Below are 20,456 nucleotides of genomic sequence, written 5' to 3' on the forward strand. Positions count from 1 at the left end.
ACCTTCAATCTGAAAACCAGCCAAGGTCTGGGTCAATTATAAAGCCACCTCACTTCCGTCAATCAGCACTGTACAAATAGAGCTTCTGTTCCCCTAAGAATGATCCAGATAAAATGACAGCATGTGTATTAGAAATTTGCAGAGTACACCTCTACAGTGAGCTTGCCACCAAAATTATGTAACTGCTTAGAAGCCATTTTGGCATGTAAGGGGTATATAAATTAAGCAACAGCAGCAGTAGCAGCAATGGTGCACACCCGGTTATGCCCTTTGTTTCTGCCCTGTGTTGGGAGACATAGTAACATACATAAAGATCATCACAGGAATAAAAGGGCCAACAGGAACCCCCTTCACATGTGATGGCATGAAGGTGTATCGCACGTAAGATGCGGCTATGGGGCTACATTTCTGGCCCCATCCCTGAAGCTGTGTGGTGCTAACGTCTACTCGTTAGGTGTGAACTGCTGCACATAGACCTCTGTGTGTGTAGGCTTTCCACATTTTCTGTAACCCTGCATGATCAGGGTTCTAGAACATTCAGAAGATTATGCGCATGTCTTTCTTTGTAGTGGTTCATGCCTAATGCATAGACAGCAGAAGCGTAAGTGACCTCAGAGGCAGGGCCAGCAGCACGGCCCCACAGCTCTGTTCTGTGTTTGATATTTCTTCACACAATGCACACACGAAGGGGTTAAGTACCTACAATAAGCTGGCAATTTCCTTCATTAGCAGAGCAGCTGGTGGAACAAGACTCCCAAGCTACCACTTGACACGGAAAACTGGAGATTAAGATGTACATATCAGTATGCTAGCAAGCTTGCTTTTTCAAGTGGCAAGCTTGCAGTGTGTTGGAAAAACCACAGCTGAAATTGAGTCAAAATGTAAATATGGAAAAGAGTTCACATCGCAATAATGATAGATGTGAAACTAACCCTCCATATACTGGGTTATTGCAGATGTCATGCATCAAGCCATGGAAAATACATGTCATTAACAAGTGAGACAATAATAAATGAAATAATATCCCCATACCTGCAGTGATGTGCTCTGTCAGGTTTGATGCTACAGCATTTTGGACACTTGTAAACTACTTGTCCAGGCTTCAGCTGTAAACTTTCTATGAACTCTTTTGTGGCATTACCTTTGGGCACTGCACCCTGTGAATGAAGATAAGAGAATTTCAGAGCACTTTCAGTTGCCGTCAGTAAACTCAATAGGCCCCATCACAGAATGGTTGAATACATAGTTAGTGAAATGTTGTGCTCCTAGATACATTAACAGAGCTTTATAAACCAAAAAGGGAAAGTTTAGAAAAGTTAAAAAATGCTGCAACTGAGGTGGGAGCAACAAACCAGGAACTCTTCCATTAATTATAGTTTTCCATTATGCCCACACTGGATAACTTTTTTTTTTTTAATAATTTTTATTCAACTTTTTCAAAAGACAAAAAAAAAGTCAAAAACATAACAATACAACAAAAAAAATAAAAATAAAATAGTTGACTTCCGATTTGTCGCAGATCAGCTATAAGTATATAATATACATCAAACCTGTCCCTTAATGTATACATACAGGATCACTTTTCTCCATAGGCTGTCTTAGTTAATCGTCAAATCCCAATATCATCATTTTATTTTGATCTTTCAACAAAAAGTCTAAGAGAGGCTTCCATTCCTTAAGAAATGTATCTGTCGATTTTTCTCTAAGTAGACATGTCAATTTATCCATTTCTACTAAGTCCATTAATTTCAATAGCCATTCTTCCGTTGTTGGTGTTGATTCCATTTTCCACTTTTGTGCATATAATAATCTTGCTGCCGTAATCATATATAATATTATTCTTCCATATTTCTTTTCTATTTGTTTATCCATAAAACCCAATAAAAAAAATTCTGGTTTTGACTGAATATTTATCTTTAGAATTTTTTGCATCTTCCTACCTATCTGTGCCCAAAATGATTTTGCCTTTTTACACAGCCACCACATATGATAAAATGATCCTTCTTGTTGTTTACATTTCCAACAAACATTAGAAACATTACTATACATTTCTGACAACTTTTCTGGAGTCATGTACCAACGGTACATCATTTTATAGAAATTTTCTTTAAGATTATAGCATAGTGTAAATCTCAAGCCTTTTTTCCACATATTTTCCCATTGATCCATTTGTATGTTATAACCAAAATTTTTTGCCCACTTTACCATACACTCTTTTACTTGTTCTTCCTCCATATCCATTTTCAGTAAGAGTTTATACATTTTCGCAATTATATTTTCATCATTTGTACACAAACCTATTTCAAAATCAGATTTACTTATTTCAAACCCATACATTTTCTTGTCCATTTTATATCTTTCTAACAATTGTAAATAGGCAAACCATTGAAAACTATATCCTTCCTTTGTCAGTTGTTCTCTCTCTTTCATTATATATTCTCCATGTACATTTTCTAATAGTTCTTGATAAGTTAACCATTTCTCTTTTCCAGCCATTTCTCTTCTGTAAAACGCTTCTTGACTTGAGACACATAATGGTATTTTCGAATAAAACCTTGGTTTATATCTATTCCATATTTTCAACAGAGGACGTCTTATAAAATGATTGTTAAAGTCTACATTTACTTTTACTTTGTCATACCATAGATATCCATGCCATCCCCACTTCAAATTATGGCCCTCCAAATCCAATAGTCTTTTATTCCTCAATAAGATCCATTCCTTTATCCAGACTAGACAGCAGGCACAAAATAAAGTCTCAGATTTGGTAATCCCAGTCCTCCTCTTTCTTTGGCATCTTGTAGTAGTTTAAATTTAACTCTTGGTTTTTTTCCTTGCCATACAAATTTAGAGATATCTTTTTGCCATTGTTTAAAAGGTAAATCAGAGGATATTACAGGTATTGTTTGAAACAAAAACATCATTCTCGGTAATACATTCATTTTTATCACAGATATTCTACCCATTAATGACAATTGTAGTTTATCCCATTTTAGCAAATCTTTCTTAATCTCTGTCCATAATTTTTCATAATTATTATGAAACAACTTTGAATTTTTATTTGTCATAATGATACCTAAATATTTCAACTTTTTCTCTATTGTAAAATCTGTCTTGTCCATTAACTCTTTCTGTTCCCTTAAAGTTAAATTTTTCACCAACATCTTTGTTTTTTGATTGTTGATCTTAAATCCTGCTAACGGTCCAAATTCTTTTAATTTGTCCATCAATACATTAATTCCTTCCAAAGGGTTTTCTAGTACAATTATCAAATCATCAGCAAATGCTCTCAATTTATATTCTTCTTTTTTTATCTTTAATCCCGAAATCCTTTTATCTTGCCTTATATCTCTAAGCAGCACTTCTAAGACCAGAATAAATAAAAGGGGAGATAATGGACATCCCTGTCTTGTACCCTTTTGTATTTCACATGAATCCGTTAAATCTCCGTTAACAATTATCTGAGCCTTCTGAGATGTATAAATCGATCTAATCCATTTTATAAAATTGTCTCCAAAATCCATTTGCTCCAAAACCTGAAACATAAATTTCCAATTCAAATTATCAAATGCTTTTTCAGCATCTAAAAAAATCAAAGCTGCTTGTTTATCATTTCGTTGTTCTAAATATTCCAACACATTCAAGACATTCCTGACGTTGTCACGTAATTGTCTTTTAGGTAAAAACCTTGATTGATCTTCCTGGATAAATTGTTGCAATATTATTTTCAATCTTTCTGCCAAGATCATTGTAAAAATTTTATAGTCATTATTCAATAGAGATATTGGCCGATAATTTTTTGTTTTAGTTAAATCTTGCTCCTCTTTAGGTATTAATGTTATGTTAGCATTTTTCCAACTATCCGGTATCTTTCCCTCTTGCAGAATAAAATTCATTGTAGACTGTAAAGGTAGCAAGAGTTCTTCCACCAAACATTTATAATACATTGCAGATAACCCATCTGGTCCTGGCGCCTTTCCTAATTTAATTTTGTTTATAGCTTCAGATATCTCTCTTGACGTAATAGGGCCATTAATAGCTTGTCTCTGAAAGTCTGTAATTTTAGGCAAATTCTGTTTAGATATATACTCTTCTATTTTTTCAGATGGAATTTCCTGACACTTGTACAATGTTGAATAATATTGATGAAAAATCTTTTTGATTTTTACATTATCTGTCAGCGTCTCATCTCCTTCTTGTATCTTTAAAATAATATTTTTTTGACGTTCTTTTCTTAATTTATATGCTAACCATTTCCCTGGTTTATTTGCAAATTCAAAAGTCCTTTGTTTAGCAAAATTTAGTTTCCTTTCAATTTCTCTAACTGTCAGCATTGATACTTGCTTCTGTAACATTTTAATTTGATTTACAATAGAAACTTTAGTTGGATTCTTTTTCAATTCTTCCTCTTTTTGTTTTATTTCTTCCAAAATTAATTGCATTTTCTGTTGTTTCTTTTTTTTTAATTCAGAGTTACATTTAATAAAATATCCCCTCATAAATGCCTTACTTGTATCCCAAACGATATTTTCATTTGTTCCTTTATGTAAATTATGTTCAAAAAACTCTTTTAATTTCTTCTTACATTCTTGTACTACTTTGTCATTCTGTAATAAAGATTCATTTAGTCTCCATCTAAATCCAAGATTTTTTTTTTAAAGTTAATATCACAGGATTGTGGTCCGAAAAAGTTTTTGGTAATATATCCATTTTAAAAATATCCTTCGCTAGAATTTTAGACATCCAAATCATATCAATCCTCGAGAATGTTTTATGTCTTCCTGAAAAATAAGTAAATTCCTTTGCGTTATCATTTATATATCTCCAGGTATCCACCAATTCTAAATGTTCCATCAGTTCAAAGCAAATCTTCGGTAATTTACCCTGTGTCTCTTTAATATTTTTTTCAGAAAGTCTATCAATTTTTGGTGAGATTACCCCATTCCAATCACCCATGATGCACCAATGATCATATGAAAACTCTGACAATTTTTCCATAAGTCCTGTGTAAAACCTTGTTTTATCTTCATTGGGGGCATAAATACCCACTATCAAAATGTTTGTACCCTGTAAAGTAATTTCAACCCCCACAAATCTACCACTATCATCCAGTAATACCAATTTAGGAAGCAATTGTGGGTTAATGTAAAGAACAACTCCATTTTTTTTTTTTTGGTCCAGCCGAAATAAATTCTTCACCCAAATTTTTACAAATCAAATATTTGGAATCTTTCTTCTTAATATGAGTTTCTTGTAAACAAATTATATCCAATTTTAATTTTTTCAAATAATGAAACACTTTCTTTCTCTTCTGCGCCGTGTTGGCTCCATTTATATTCCAAGTTAGATATTTGTAATCCATCTTTAAGCGTGTATTTTAAAATGTGCCTGATGCTCCTTTTAATCCATCATCTTCCTTCCCCTCCTCTGCATGTTCTTGTTGACTTTGTTTCCCAGGAATTATATCCATATCTTTGAGTTTATCTTCTTCCATGTCTTTTGAAGCTTTTCTCAAGAAGTCTCTTGCTTTTTGAACAGTATTCAATCGATATTTCTGTTGTCTGAATGTAAAAATCACTCCTTCTGGAACATCCCATCTAAATTGAATTTTGCATTGCTTAAGTTTTTCTGTAAAGAAAGCATATTCTTTTCTCTTACGTAAAAGTCTAATAGGAATTTCTTTCATCACCAGTATTTCCTTACCATCAATTTTAAAGGTATTTTTAAAGTGTTGTTGTAATACCATATCTCTGGTCGTCTTCTTTATAAAGTGAACAAGCACATCTCTTGGAATTTTTTTCATTGTTGCATATCTGGAATTAATTCTATAAACTTTGTCTATTTCAAATTTCATCCGATCTTCATTCAAATCCAGAAATTTTACTAAAGCATTAACAATTTTATCTCTGATGTCTTCACCTGTTTCCTCAGGGATTGCACGGACTTCCCGGAAGTGAGTGCTCAGCTGGTGACTGTCTCTGAGAGATCTCTGCCTCAGAGGAAGCTTTTTTCAGTTTAAAAGCCAGCCAAGAGGAAACTTTGACTGGCTTAAATGTTCTCCAAGGTATAGGAGAACTGATCAGATTTTCCACAGGACTTCATTGAGCTGTCGGCTGCTGGAATTGATCAGGAAATCCCTGAGATAAGAAGGCATGCCGATCGGCTGAAGATGGAGTCAGGACTTCCAGCAAGCTGTACTGGAAAAAAGCGAAGCTTTTTTTTTTTTCTTAAAAAAAACGTCCTTAACCAGCGAGCCTACTTCTTTCTAAATCTTATCATTTGGCTTAAATTACTACAATAAAAGGGATTTGTTTACGAATCAGCAACTGAGAAATCTGGGTGAGTCATACTTTTTCTCTTTTAAATATAATTAAGGAAGAAAGAAAATGTAAACAACTTATATATTTTTTTTTTACGACAAAAAGCTGGCCTGAATTTGGAGTTTTAACGTTTAAAAACGGATGAGAGGTAATTATTATTTGACGGAAATATATTTTGGACTATTTTTCTCCTTGGACTATTTCTTTTTGGACAAATCTGCTGTTCGTATATGTTACTAATCGCTTGATGTTGTGAACCAGAATTGTTTTGCATTCCTGGACGTAGATAAGAACTGTGCTGTGCTGGCCGGACTATAATAACAGGCCTGGAATATTACCTCTTTTGTTGGTGGAGGAACAAAAAAAAAGAAATAGACTGCCTCTAGGTTTTGGAACAGTGGTTAATATCAGAAATTAAAGGCTTCTTTCGAGAATGACAACTAAAAAAGCAACTAAGGCCCAGGAGCGAAGAGGTTCAATTGACCCACAGGAAGGGGCTATACCCCCAGATATGTTTCAAAAAATAATGGAAGGGATTAATGATATAAAACAGGAAACGAAAACTGAATTGATAGATATAAAAGACTATATTAAAACACAAGTGGATGAGATTAAAGGGACAATTGGGCAAATAAAGGAGGATGCAAAAAATACTAAAGAAAAGGTACAAATCTTGGAGAATAGAACAGATATATTAAATCTGGAATTAGAAAAAAACTTGGACTATATGGCTGTGACTGAACTGAGAAATAAAGAACATTGTTTGAGATCCCACACTGGATAACTCTGATTAACTGCTTCAGAACAAGCCAAAATATTAAGCCAATTTCAAACTGTGGCTTCATATTGTTTTTGGACCCATATTAAAATGCACTTTGATATAGTTTTGGCATACATCAACAACCACTATCCAGTACTAACATGAAAAAGGCAGCATGTATTTTTATTCAAAATACAGTTTAGATGCAGTGATACTTTTCTGAGGAGATAGGAAAACGAGACCGGTTTTTCCAGCTTTTCATGCCAGGCCAGCAACATTATACATACTACTGAAAAGAAAGAAAGAAAGAAAGAAAGAAAGAAAGAAAGAAAGAAAGAAAGAAAGAAAGAAAGAAAGAAAGAAAGAAAGAAAGAAAGAAAGAAAGAAAGAAAGAAAGAAAGAAAGAAAGAAAGAAAGAAAGAAAGAAAGAAAGAAAGACTCCCTCTTCAACCTCCCCCTTCTCTTATTCAGAGGATCCCTCCCATGCTGCCTTATAGTCATTTGCGCAGCATTTCAGTATCATGATCTACTCCACTCCCATGAAAATACAATTAAAAAGCATCTGTACTTTAAATAAGACAAGTTCTTCCCACACACGGTTGCACATTTATAGAAAACCTGCTGCTTTATCAATATTGTGTGTGTCCATCCAACAAGTTCTAGAACATCCTTAAATCACTCCAAAAAGAACAAGAGAAATAGCAGCTGGTTAATATATTCTGTGAGAAAACTTACTGGATCTGTTACCATAGCTCGCATATGTGAAGCCAGAGCCAGGAACGCCAATGTGTTGAAAACTACTCCATTGATTACACTGTAAATATAGTCTCTTGATGGAAGCAGCATAACAAGGATGACTACAAAGTCAGCATAGAAGACCAGAAACCACGTGATGACTGCGCAGGCAATACCACAGCCATCACGAATAAACCACATTGTTCCTGAAGAACTGTGGCTGGGAGGTGGAACACACTTGTCCGGCTGAAGGTATTCTGGTGTCCTCTCAATATCTCTGAAGCGGTGGATTGGAGTAATCATCATAGACTATAATGTCCATTCTCGGATCTGAAAAATATATTTTAAAGAATAAAAATAAAACAAAAATGGTTCTTTATTTTACAAACTTAATCAGGGAGCTTCCCTCTTGGACATGTAGCTCTTGTAGGGGAACTCTAGAAAAGGGGAGATTAAAAGAGGGGTTCAGTAAAAAAAAGATTTTAAGGATGACAACTTTTTATTTATCTAACACTTCACAACCAAGCATGTTGTATCAACATTAAAATCAATATGAATTAATATATCTTCTCCAATTTTGAGAGGAACTAAAAAAGATTTTAAAAACTCAATATTGCACAGAGATATTATTACTATTTTATTCATTTATATCCCTCCTTTTCCCCAGAACTGGGACTCAAGGCGGCTTACGAAAATTAAAACAAATACCGTTAAAAACATATAAATCAAACATACAGAAGCTATCATAAAAAGGTAATTAAACCAACTATAAAATTTAAATCACTTAAAACATAGCGATTAACCCCACACACACACACAAAATACAAATCAGTAAAAACAGCACCCTATTTAATAGCCCTTGCAGTCAGTTCCCAAAAGCCTACCAGAACATAAACGTCTTCACCTGCTGAGGGAAGGACAGCAGGGAGACAGCCAGTCTAACCTCCCTAGGGAGTTCCAGAGCCTGGGGCAGGCACCGAGATGGCTCTTTCCTATGTTTCCACCAGACATGCGTGTGAGGGTGGCGGTACTGAAAGAAAGGCCTCCCCTGATGATCTCAGGGCTTGGACAGGCTCATATGGGAATATATAGGGAACTGTTAATTAAACTTGAGTTTGACATGAACACTTGCTACTTGACCAGCACATAGTTAGAAGGACTAATGATTCCCAAACCCTGAATGGCTCATTTTCACTGGAACGGCCGACAGCAGCAAGTGATATTTTACAAGTTTTTACAGGTACAGTTAAGATGATTTTTTAGGCTTTTAAATATACAAGTGCAATCCATAAGGGAAGTAGTTACCTTTTCGGTATATAAAGCACAATTCTAAAAATTTCCACATATTACACCCACACACACACTATATACATATATAGTATCAGCTCCTAAGCAGATTTTTAAAATTAATTTAACAAACTATATTTTAATATGGGATATATGTAAAATCATGAGTTGATTATCAGTCCAATTATCACAGTTAAGACTGAACAATTTCCATTTACAAGCTTGCTCAAGATCCACAAGTTAAAGACTGGTTTAACAAAATATGAACTACATTACATAGTACAGAGGCTGCCAATGCAGTGACTCCAGGCATGATGCCATACACTCTGGGTTTTAATTTTAAAAGATGAAGTAAGTCTCTAGCCCTGCTAGAAAGATATGAAACAAAATGTGCAGGTACCCTTCTAAGTGATTTCTCTGAAATGAGCCAGCCTGGCTGCTCCTGCCTGTCAGCGTTTCTTGAAAAGTCAGTGAGTGAAATCAGACCTGTGATTGATAAGTGTCAATCACCCCATCAGGCTGTCCCCGTCAGGCTGTTTGAAAACAACACAATATGAATTCCTGGGGTTCTAAAGAGCTGCTGTTTTCCCTTCCCCTTTAAGGAACTTTCCCTGTTTCTGACTTATTTTCTAGTAGTTGTTGGAATCTCCATAGTTTGCCTTTCTTTTTTCCCAGCAAAGAGGATGCATCTTTCCTGTGACGGGTTCGTCCGAGACTAGGTACTCCCTAGAAGTTATTTTCTGCAAATACTGCTACACAATAAATGTGGGTGGATCTTAAAGATTCTCCTCTCCAAAGGCAAGGGGCAAAAATGGGGGAAAACAGGGTTCTTGCTCCATTAACAGCTGCATCTCCACAATCAGGACCAGCAGAACAAATGTGACTTCCCATGGTAAGCATGAGGTTGTCCTAGAAGGCAGGGTAAGGGAGAGAAACAGCAATGGCTGTACTCTCGAATTTTGTGTTATGCCATGACCCCATGGTAGGCATTTTGTGCTGGCTCCCACATCACTCTCTCAAAATTCAAAAGGTACTAGCTGGTCCAAAAAGGATGACAACGCCTGACATAGTAAAACCTCTGCATTTGGTACAGTTTAGAGATGGCAGGGAAGGGATAGTCACCAACATATTTATTTTAAGCTGCAATTTGTTAATTTTTGAAATCCATTTTCAACAAAATATGACCTATTAGATTCCTGAAAACAAATCTAGTATATGAGGATGAAAGAAAACGAAGTACTGAAATATCTATTTCTGTATTATTTTGGCACCACAACTAAGGGAAAAGAAATTACATTCTTTGGAGAATGACTCTCACATGCCATAGCTTCGCACCAGTATATTGATAACCATATTAATCACAATCAAGCCTTAATCTCTTTATGTTAGAAGTCCTAAAACTGAGTACGTCCTCTCCTCCCTCCTACCCACTAGATTACTGTTCAATGGACTTTAAAAACCTATTGTTTTCAATTGCTACTGGATGAAACTTTTAAACTTGATGATTAAACAAGTTTTACTTTGCAGTCCAGGGTATAGACAGTAACCCTGTGGACAGCTTTAAGGTGGTGCATCCGGTGCCCGCTTGCACTGGGCTCCCACACTCAGCAAGTGCTAAAAAGAACTCGGCTGGTAAGTCAGCTGCAGCTGTTTCTGGACTAGTATACCCTGACAACTATTGTCCATGCACTGGTAACCTCCAGGCTGGATTACTGTAATGCACTCTATGTGGGGCTGTCCTTGAGGTTGATCTGGAAGCTGCAGCTGGTGCAAAATGCAGTGGTGCGACTGCTTGCTGGGGCAGGACATCACCAGAATGTTACCCTGCTGCTGAAAGAACTGCACTAGCTGCCCATTAGCTACTGGGCTAAGTTCAACGTCCTTTTTGTGTGTGTATAAAGCTCTATACAGCTTGGGATCAGGATACCTGAAAGATAGTCATGCCCCTTATATATCCAGTCAGTCACTGTGCTCTGCAGGTGAGGGCCTCCTACAGATACCATCTTATCAGGATGTCCGTTCTGCACAACATAGGAAGTGGACCTTTAGTGTTGTGGCAGTGACATTTTGGAATTTCCTCCCCTTAAATATTAGACAGGCGCTGTTTTTTCAGTGCCTACTGAAGAGCTTCCTCTTTCAACAACCCTTTAAGTAGAGACCTTATCCCAGGGCTCATCCAGACGACTGCAAAATGTGTGACACGCCCGCTATGTGTGTTCATTATGTTTTGGTCATCCAAATAACGTCTCGCGCTGTTAAGCATTTTCGCGGGTTAAATCCGCTTCTTGCAATACCAGCAAAAATGCAATTTGCTGTTTAAAATCGGGAATCATCTGCTGTGCCTTCAGGAGGTAGGATGCAACACCGCGGACTTTACAGCTGATGGGTGGTTCTTGGGTGTTTCCCCTTGCCCCTTCTCCCCATTCCAGCCAATCACTTATCTGCACTTTTGCGCATGTGTGAGAATAAGCCTGGGAAAATTGAGCCAATCATCGCAATGGTAGGGTGTTTGGGGGGGTGTCTGCAACTACTGCACAGATGCATTTTATTTTTTGCCAGCCTGCAAACTGGGCAGCCGCTCTGGGTGAGATCTGCAATGCACAGCAAGCGAGAAAGGGGCTGCTGGTCGGTTTCATGCCTGCCTCCAGAAAGCTTTGTCAATTTCATTCTACTCCCTGGGGTTTTTGTTTGGAATCCTTTCACTGCCAGAAGGAAAGGGAGAAGGAGGGTGTGTGTGAATGAAATTGACAAAGCTTTCCAGAGGCAGGCGTGAAACCGACCAGCAGCCCCTTTCTTGTTTGTATTTGCGATATTACGCTTAAACGAACTTATGCTTTTCTGCCTTTATGGATATTTAAGGAGATACACACGCTGGCAATTGCACTTATTTCTCCAAAAAAGCAAGAAAGGTGTCAACCCCCCTCCTTCACCCTTTTTTTCCCTGGAGTAGAATGAAATTGACAAAGCTTTCAGGAGGAAGGTGTGAAAATGACCAGCAGTATTTGCGATATTATGCTTAAATGAATGTATCCTTTTCTGCCTTTATGGATATTTAAGGAGATACACACGCTGGCAATTGCACTTATTTCTCCAAAAAAGCAAGAAACGTGTCACACGCACCTTCTCCCTTTCCTTCCTGCGAAAAGCAAGAAACGTGTCACACGCACCTTCTCCCTTTCCTTCCTGCGGGGAAATGATTTGAAGCAAAAACCCCAGTGAGTAGAATGAAATTGACAAAGCTTTCCGAGGCAGGCTGAAACTGACCACCCTCCTCCTTCTCCCTTTCCTTCGCAGCAAGAACTCCTTTAAGGCCATATTGTGCTTCACTGCAAAGGGGGAGAGGAGCATACACCATTTTTTTGCTGACCAGCTGGTTGATAGGGGGAGGTTTTAGAGGTGGAGCTTGGAAAAAGCAAAAAGAATGTAGGGGTCTAATCGCTGCGTGTGCGGGTGCAAAAAAGCATTTTTTTTAATTGGGAAAGAGCAAACTAAAAGGCAAAGTGAGGACTATCAGATGACAAACCGAATATGGAAACCATGGATTATCCCGCTCCGTTTGGATAAGCCCCCAGTCTGCATCTGTGTTGGAATTTTTTTAAAAGATTGTTTAAAAAGATTTAAGATGTTTTGTTTTTAAAGATTTTTATAGATTTTTTTTTTAGTGTTGTATCACCTGTTTTCCACCCTGTGCTCCTTCTCCTTCTGGGAGGAAGGAATATAAATTTAAATTTAGTATCAACATCAGCATCATTCAGGGAGCCAAGGTTGGGAAAGGCTGCTATAATGGAAAGGGTGTTTCCACTCTCTTGAATCCCGTCTTGAAATTTCTCACTGAAGGGCAAAGCCAAACGCTTAACAAGCAGGGAAGCTTTTGCAAAGTCAATGGAGGAATCTGGTTGTTTCAAAAACCTCTCAGACTTGTGTGACCAGATTCAACAATGGGGCAAATGTCGTAGGTGTACATCATGGGGAAGCAAAGCCTCTTCAACCACCGTTAACTCTTAAAATTGCCTGCTTTCAGTGTTGCAGTGTCGTAGTCTTTCTCCATTCTAGTTATCAATCTAGTTATCAACTGTCTCACATTATGGTTTCAAAATATAAGGGGGACCTTCTGAGTCTTGTGCTAATTCTTATTGCGAGAAGCAATATTCACTTTGTAGTTTGAAGCAATCTCTATAGCTCAATCCAGTTAAAACTGACATACTTGTAATATAACATGCAGAGCTGTTGTAGGAATGACTATCTATAATCACAAATGCATTCATGAGGAAAGGCTTCTTTAACTGGAACAGGAAAACAATGTTAATAGAAGCCTTGGGAGGAGAGCTGCAGCTAGTACTTTGATCTTTGGAACACAGCTGGGACACTCTCCATCAAAACCAGTGCCTGTGCCCATGGAGTAAACATTTTAGTGATGTTTCAAAACTAAATGGACACTAAAGTTAAGGCACTTTTTGACAGTGGTTGAAGATGACTTAAAGACAACTGGGTTATAACAGACCCTTTCAATCTGAAAATCACTATGGCACACCTAAAACACCTCTGAGTGTCTTGAGAAAGATGTCAGGCAGATCCCTATGCCTAACTTTCTAAGGGAGCCCAAGGAAGTAAGGGAAATAGTGGTGGCAAGAGATAGAATTCTAGGTCTTACTGACAAATTAAAAACCAACAAATCACTGGTTCCACATGGCATCCATGAGAGAGTTCTTAAAGAATTCAAATACGAAATTGCTGATTTTCTAACAAAAATATGCAACTTGTCCCTAAGATCAGCTTCTGTACACAAGGACCTAAAAACAGCAATGTAACATCAATTTTTAAAAAGGGATCCAGGGGCAATCTGCAAAATTACAGGTGTTAGCTTAATGCTAGTTCCAGGAAAACTGGTGGAAAGCAACAATAAAACAATAAAACATACAGAAGAATAAGTCTTGCAGAAGAAGAATCAACATAGCTTCCCCAAAGGGAAGTCCTGTCTAAGTAACCTTTCAGAGTGCTCTGAGAGTGTCAAATAAGCATGTGAATAGGTGTGAGGCAATAGACAGTGTGTGTACCTACTTTCAAAAAGCTTTTAATATGGTTCATCACTAAAGACTCCTCAGCAAGCTTAGCAGTCATAAGGGGAATGGTCCTTTAATGGCTCAGGAAGCAGAGAGTAGGAATAAATTGACAGTTCTCCCAATGGAGGGGTGTAAGAAGTGGGCTTCCCTCAAGATCTGTACTGAGACTGGTGCTTTTTAACTTGTTCTTAAATGACTGGAGTTAGAAGGTTAGCAGTGAGATGGCCAGGTCTGCTGATTGTTCAGAATGGTTAAAACAAAAAATCATCTCTCCGAACTGGATGAATGGGAATTAAAATTGCAAATGCAGTTCAATATAAGCAAGTGTAAAGTGATGTTCACTGGAGCAAATAAATCTTAGCTTCACATATATACTTCTGGGACATGAATCACGTCCATGAAAGGGATTTTGGGATCATGGTGAATAGCTCAATGAAGACATTGCCCTAGTGTGCGGCAGCTGGGGAAAAAACAATTTCAGTCTTAGGGATAATTAGGAAAGGGACTGAAAATAAAACTGGGATTAGGAAAAAAACTGAAAATAAAAAAAATATAATACAACTCTATGGTGTGACTTCACTTGGAACACTGGGCTCAGATCTGATTGCCACATAACAAAAAGGATGTTGTAAAGTTGGAAAAGGTTCAGAAAAGGGCAATCAAAATGATCAAGGGGACTGAGCAACTCCCCTATAAGGAAAGGTTACAACATGTGGGGCTTTTTAGCTTAGAAAAAAGGCAAGTAAGGGGGACATGATATGTTTTTCTCCCTCTCAGAATACTTGAACGCATGGGCCTCTAATGAAGCTGAACACTGGAAGATTCAGGACAGACAAGACCTATGTCTTCACACAGCACAGTTAAACTGTAGAATTCACAGCTGCAAGATGTAGCGACGGCCATCAACTTGGACAGCTTTAAAAGGGGGTTACATTCCTAGAGAATAAGGCTAAAAATGTCTACTAGTCATGACAGCTATGTATTATTCTCCAGTATCTGAGACTATATGCCTCTGAACACCAGTTACTGGGAATCACAAGTGGGGAGAGTGCTACTGTGCTTACGTGTTGCTTGTGGGCTTCCCAGTAGACATATGCCTAGCCACTGTGAGAAGAGGATGCTGAACTAGATGGGTTTTTGTTTTGATCTAATGGGGCTCTTATGTTTTCAGACAACTGTTTAGCCCTTACTCTATTCGAAATGTTAGAACTCTAATATTTCTGATTAACAGAATTCTTCTATCCAAAGTAAGATGAGAACACTGGGAATTTTTAAAATAATGCAAAAACTTAGGAATTTAAATACAAGCACCAGTTAAAAGAAAAAAGTGTAAATGCCAGAAGGAAATTCCTGAAGACAAACATTCCTGGTTACAATATTAACTTTGCTTTTTCAATTACACTGAGTAATTGAGTTAATAGCAATTCAGTAGATAATGGCTGGAACTTATCCCCATGTCTTCAGCAAAGAATGAATTTAGAGACCAACATTACGTGAAAAACATTTTAAATATGATTCAGAAACTATAGCAAACAGCACTCAGTTCATACATTTCCAAATCAAGATGAGAGGGACAAGCATCTACAGCAAATATTTGGATGGCAAGTATTTATTCAACTCTTTCCCAAGACAGGGCCAGTTAACCCCATCCCTAATGACTGTCCACATGCAGGCAAAGACTATGGGCAACATCCAGTTATGTCTGCCCACCTAAGCAACAGAAATCCACTTGTGCGATGGGACTTCTGCTTGCTCTTCTTCCCTATCTATCCCTCCATGTCCTCCCAACACTACTGTAGAAGGTCCCCCAAGACTCCAGAACAGATCTAGGGGGCACACAGGGGTTGTAAGGAGGAAGAGAGAAAGAAGCCCCACTATGCAAGTGGGTGCCCACTCGCACCGCCTAGATCTCACCCATTTTTATTTAGACAGGCCTTTGGCCCATCAACTAGCTAGATTTTTAAACTGATTTTATCAATGTTTTACCTGCCTTCTTTTTATTATTATTTTTATTATTATTGCTGTTTTATTGTATTTTATTTTACAGTATATTAGTATTGTTAGCTGCTTTATCATTTGGTGGAAAGATGGGATACAAATTTAAGAAATGAATAGAATAGCAGATTACAGATAAAGCCTTGCACACTGCTTTTGGATCAAGCAGCCTACTCCTTGAGGCCAGGGAGCAGTGCTAGCTTGCTCAAAAGAAGCATGTGACATGTTTTAAATTAGCCTGCAAGCACCCTTCTTATTGGCGATTGAGAAGCAGCTCTAGAGCCAATTTGTTTTATTTATTTAAAACATTTTTATCCAGATGGTTACAATTAAAGTACAATAAATACATTTTAAAATAAATACACAATTAAGATAATTAAGAGCCAATACAAATAAATCACAAACATCCAACCTCCAAAATATAGTATATAACTGAATATAAAGGGTTACCTAGCTGCCAGGATACCACTAGGGTCTTTAGCTGGGGGATGGGGAGAAGGGGGCCATCTAGCTTCTGGGGCTGATGAGGATACCATCACCAAGGAGCCTTTGATCCTCTGCATCTTGACTGGGGAGAAGTTGGCCATTCCTGAGAAGATATAAAAATTATCTAAATGCTTTCCAAGGTATTTGTTTTCCTGCAGCTGTTAGCTATTTAACAGTGCATTTGTGGACATAACATAGGTGCACACATGCCAGCTTGAAGTGGAAACCAATTATGTCTAAGTCTATTTTCTCAGTTGCATGCATTCCTAAATTTTCTGTGATTGACTGCATCCCTTTACAGATCCAGTATCTCTGGATCACTGAATATAATGCTGTTTATTTGTTACCGTCCTTTGTCAAAGGAAAGTTTACACATATTGTTGGTTGGGCAATTCAACAGGTGTCTTCATCAAGGGTAACAACTGCAAGTTCCTCAACAGCAACAGGTGCTTCTGAAGTATATTAGCTGACATAGTGCGTGCCTCCAGTGTGAGTCAACTAAAACTCATTGGAAGCATCTTTTGATATAGGGGACCTTGCAGTTGGTGCCTTTGATGAAGATACATGTTAAACTGCTCAACACATTTCAACTATATTAATAAACTCTCAAGACACAATTGAGATTCACCTTTTTTTCTTTGGCTTTTTTTTTTTAGTGCCGCCTTCCATTTTTTGTAGCCATTTCTTTTTTCAGAAGGCCAGACAGAATCCTCTGTTCACTATGCAACGGCACCGAATGAGTCTTAGATGGACTTTCTTATGAGAGATGTTAAAAGATTAACTACAGTGCAAAGGAGGGGGGATTTTAGCCAGGGATGCAGCTGGGAAGGGAAAGGTTAAACCTCTCCTCCTGGTGTGTGACAGACCCAATGAAAACTGGGGAATCCCCGCATCCAGGATTATTTTTTTTTAAATCTCCTGACATGTCTACTAGTTATGGAGTTAATGTAACCGGTAGCTTGGGTACCCCCACCTAGTTCTATCTTCAATAATGAAATATTAAAGTGCGTTACATTGAGTGAGACTATTGGTCCATCATCTAGTGCTGTGGTGTAGTTTTTTTTTCATATTTGCCAACATTGTGGCTAATGTGTTAATATTTTCATCACATGACAAAAAATTACAATGTTTCTGAGGATTGAAAAATACACAATTAAAAAAAATTATATATTGATAGAATTAGTGACAAATCTGACATTAAGTAGTATGGGAAAATCAAACCTAAAATCAGTTAGACCACAATGCGATGTTCGAAAACAAGGGCCGTATGTGGACTCTGCCCAAAGTGCAAACGTATTTTGCAGTATACAGAACACAAGAATGAATCTGGGATTGTCAAGGGCAGAGGGGTAGACCCTTTTTTGAACTGGTACATATATGAAAGAATTTTGTTACAACTTTTATTTAAAAAATAGGTGGTAGAAGTAACACACTAATTCACCACAGGCCAATAACCATTTCGCCACATGTGGTGAGTGGTGACTGTGTTGGACATCAGGAATGTAGTCCAATATTGTCTATTCTTCACTGGCAGCAGCTCTCCAAGGTCCCACTGTCTGCTCAAGCCTTTAAATGCAGATGCTGCGGATTGAACCTGGGCATACACAGAATGTTTCCTAGAGATAGAAACCTTACTTTTTTATATTCCCCAAAATACCTATCTATTTTCATTCACTGCTTTATAATATGAATCCTCCCAAAAGAGCCTAGATATTTATAGCTTAATTAACACAGTGTCTACTCTAACCTTCTGGTTCTTTGCTGCATTTTAGAACAGATTCAGTGGGTAAAACATCAGCTTGACTACAAGAAAATCTATTTTATATTTTTGCTACAAAAATTACAGGATGAGCAGCATAAATAAAAAATCCTCCATCTACTTTCACAGAATTGTTAGTAAAATTTGCTTTCATTGACTCCAAGATTAGCACTGTATTAAGACAGACATGCACCTCATTTTAATATACACTGTTTTCTATCATATCAGTTGGTTTTTTATTTTTAAAAATTTGCTTTGTAACAAGTTACATAATTTTATACATTTCATTTTAAAAATGTACATACAATACAGAACTATAATTTGCACAACATTTTCAAGTACATAGAATGAAGAACGCTTTCATATGTTACAAAAGAAAACGGGGTACCACACTTCCACTGTGAGCTGGCCATGACTTCAGTAACATTTAAAGGACATTTACTTATCTAAAAAGCAAATATACTTAAGCAACCTTGGCCACACAAAAATCAAGGCAACATGTGCCCAAACTGTGGCATAAATATGTGGCATCTTTGCTATAAAATGCATAGCAGCCAAAAACAGTGTGCTTGGTATAAACTGCATACTGTTAATTGATACGGTGCTTGAATTCATAATGGATAAGTCAGTCTTGTAAAAAAAAAAAACCCACAGAAAGTAACTACCCTGCAAAGAAGCTAGCAGACTGTTTTCATGTTGGCTGTGGAGGCAAGGAACCCCCCCCCCCAGCTAGCATAGAAATACAGGCTACCAGCTAGTTAGTCGTTTAATTAAAAAATTCCCTTCTACCAAGCGGAGTGGTGGAGGAGCAACAGAGTGATATGTCCCTCTTCCACCAGTCTGCTGCATTCCGTGCTGGTCACAGAGGAAAGGGCTTTCCTTCCCGCATGGCCAGCACAAATCCATCCCTCCTCTGCTAGCACACTTGCCTGTGTGGAATTTCTGGTTGCCTGTGGCCTGTTAAATAGGGGCTGAAAAAAGACAGGATTCTACCTTCATCCTGAATTGTGCCAAATGGAACAAAAGCCATGAAAAAATGAGATGCAAGTCTAACAGCATCTCATTAGTTGTTGGTACAACCAATTATTCCAATCACTTGAGAGAGATCTAGGCAAAGTAAACATATCCATAAATATGCCTCAAGTCAGGGCAGGTGCCTTCATTTGCATTTAGGAAACACCCTAAACAGGGTGATCTACTAAGAGTGAGCAAATAATGTAAATTGTTCAAACATGTTACAATTTTTACTCATAAGAGCAGTCCTACTGTATCTGAACAAAGGTTCATCTAGGCTAGCATCCAGTTTTTAACAGTGGCCAGCCAGAGGATTCATGGAAGCACACAGGCAGCGCACAGGCACCTTTCCTTGCAATTTAACCTCCAGCAACTGGTATTCAGAAATTCACTGCCTCTCAAAATGAAGGTCCCATTTAGCCATCTTGGATAATAACCATTAGCCTGGTTTGAAAGACACAGTAAGTCAAAGTACAGCTAACCAGGACCACACAGAATGTGCAGACTCCAGATGAGGAGCTTGCAGCCACTTTGCTCTTTCTCTGTCCTTTTTGCTCCTGTGCCATGCTGATTTAAGCCAATCTGAACTCAGGCTCAAGCTCTCCTCACTAACCACAAGGTGTAGCCAAGAACAACGGGCTTCAGTTGGCGATTTAAATCATGATATAAAAAGGCCATGATTTCACTCAGTCCACTCTGCTCTGTTTATTAATCATGCAAACATTTGTAGCTTTTCTAGCCTCTGGCATACAATTTTATCTGATCTTTGATAATAGTGGCTTCTTCCAAGTGTCCTGGACCATCCCAACTTCAACTCTTTTAACTAATCCTCTCACTTTTTAGAAGTTACTTTTGAACTTAAATGTGACCTTGTTGGACTTTCCAGGCAGCTTTTCACCTACAGGTTTGTTGACTTTTGGAGCAGCATTGCTGATGTTTGCAAGCAGTTTGACAATGCTTACATCTCATACCAGATCCTGGGCACCACTCAGAATTAAATAAGGACTGGCTCCCTGACATGCAGCAGATCCTATACATAT

The 20,456-nt window shown here is 37.7% G+C and overlaps 1 protein-coding gene across 7 annotated transcripts in view; it reads right to left on the reverse strand.

Annotated features, from left to right (window-relative positions):
- The window catches only part of ZDHHC3 (zinc finger DHHC-type palmitoyltransferase 3), a 53,144-nt gene that overhangs the window by 22,333 nt on the left and 10,355 nt on the right, over window positions 1-20,456 (reverse strand). For 4 of the 7 annotated variants that reach the window (XM_061587966.1, XM_061587967.1, XM_061587963.1 and 1 more), the window contains exons 2-4: window positions 16,608-16,746; window positions 7,816-8,145; window positions 1,033-1,157 (exon numbers count right to left, since the gene is read on the reverse strand). In XM_061587966.1, the coding sequence (XP_061443950.1) occupies window positions 1,033-1,157; window positions 7,816-8,121 (431 nt within the window). In that variant the 5' untranslated portion in view covers window positions 8,122-8,145; window positions 16,608-16,746. The remainder of the gene's footprint in view (window positions 1-1,032; window positions 1,158-7,815; window positions 8,146-16,607; window positions 16,747-20,456) is intronic. The other 3 variants (XM_061587968.1, XM_061587969.1, XM_061587965.1) reach the window with 1 other exon arrangement.

The sequence above is a fragment of the Rhineura floridana genome, chromosome 10 (assembly GCF_030035675.1).
Source record: "Rhineura floridana isolate rRhiFlo1 chromosome 10, rRhiFlo1.hap2, whole genome shotgun sequence".
In the NCBI taxonomy this organism is placed as follows: domain Eukaryota; kingdom Metazoa; phylum Chordata; class Lepidosauria; order Squamata; family Rhineuridae; genus Rhineura; species Rhineura floridana.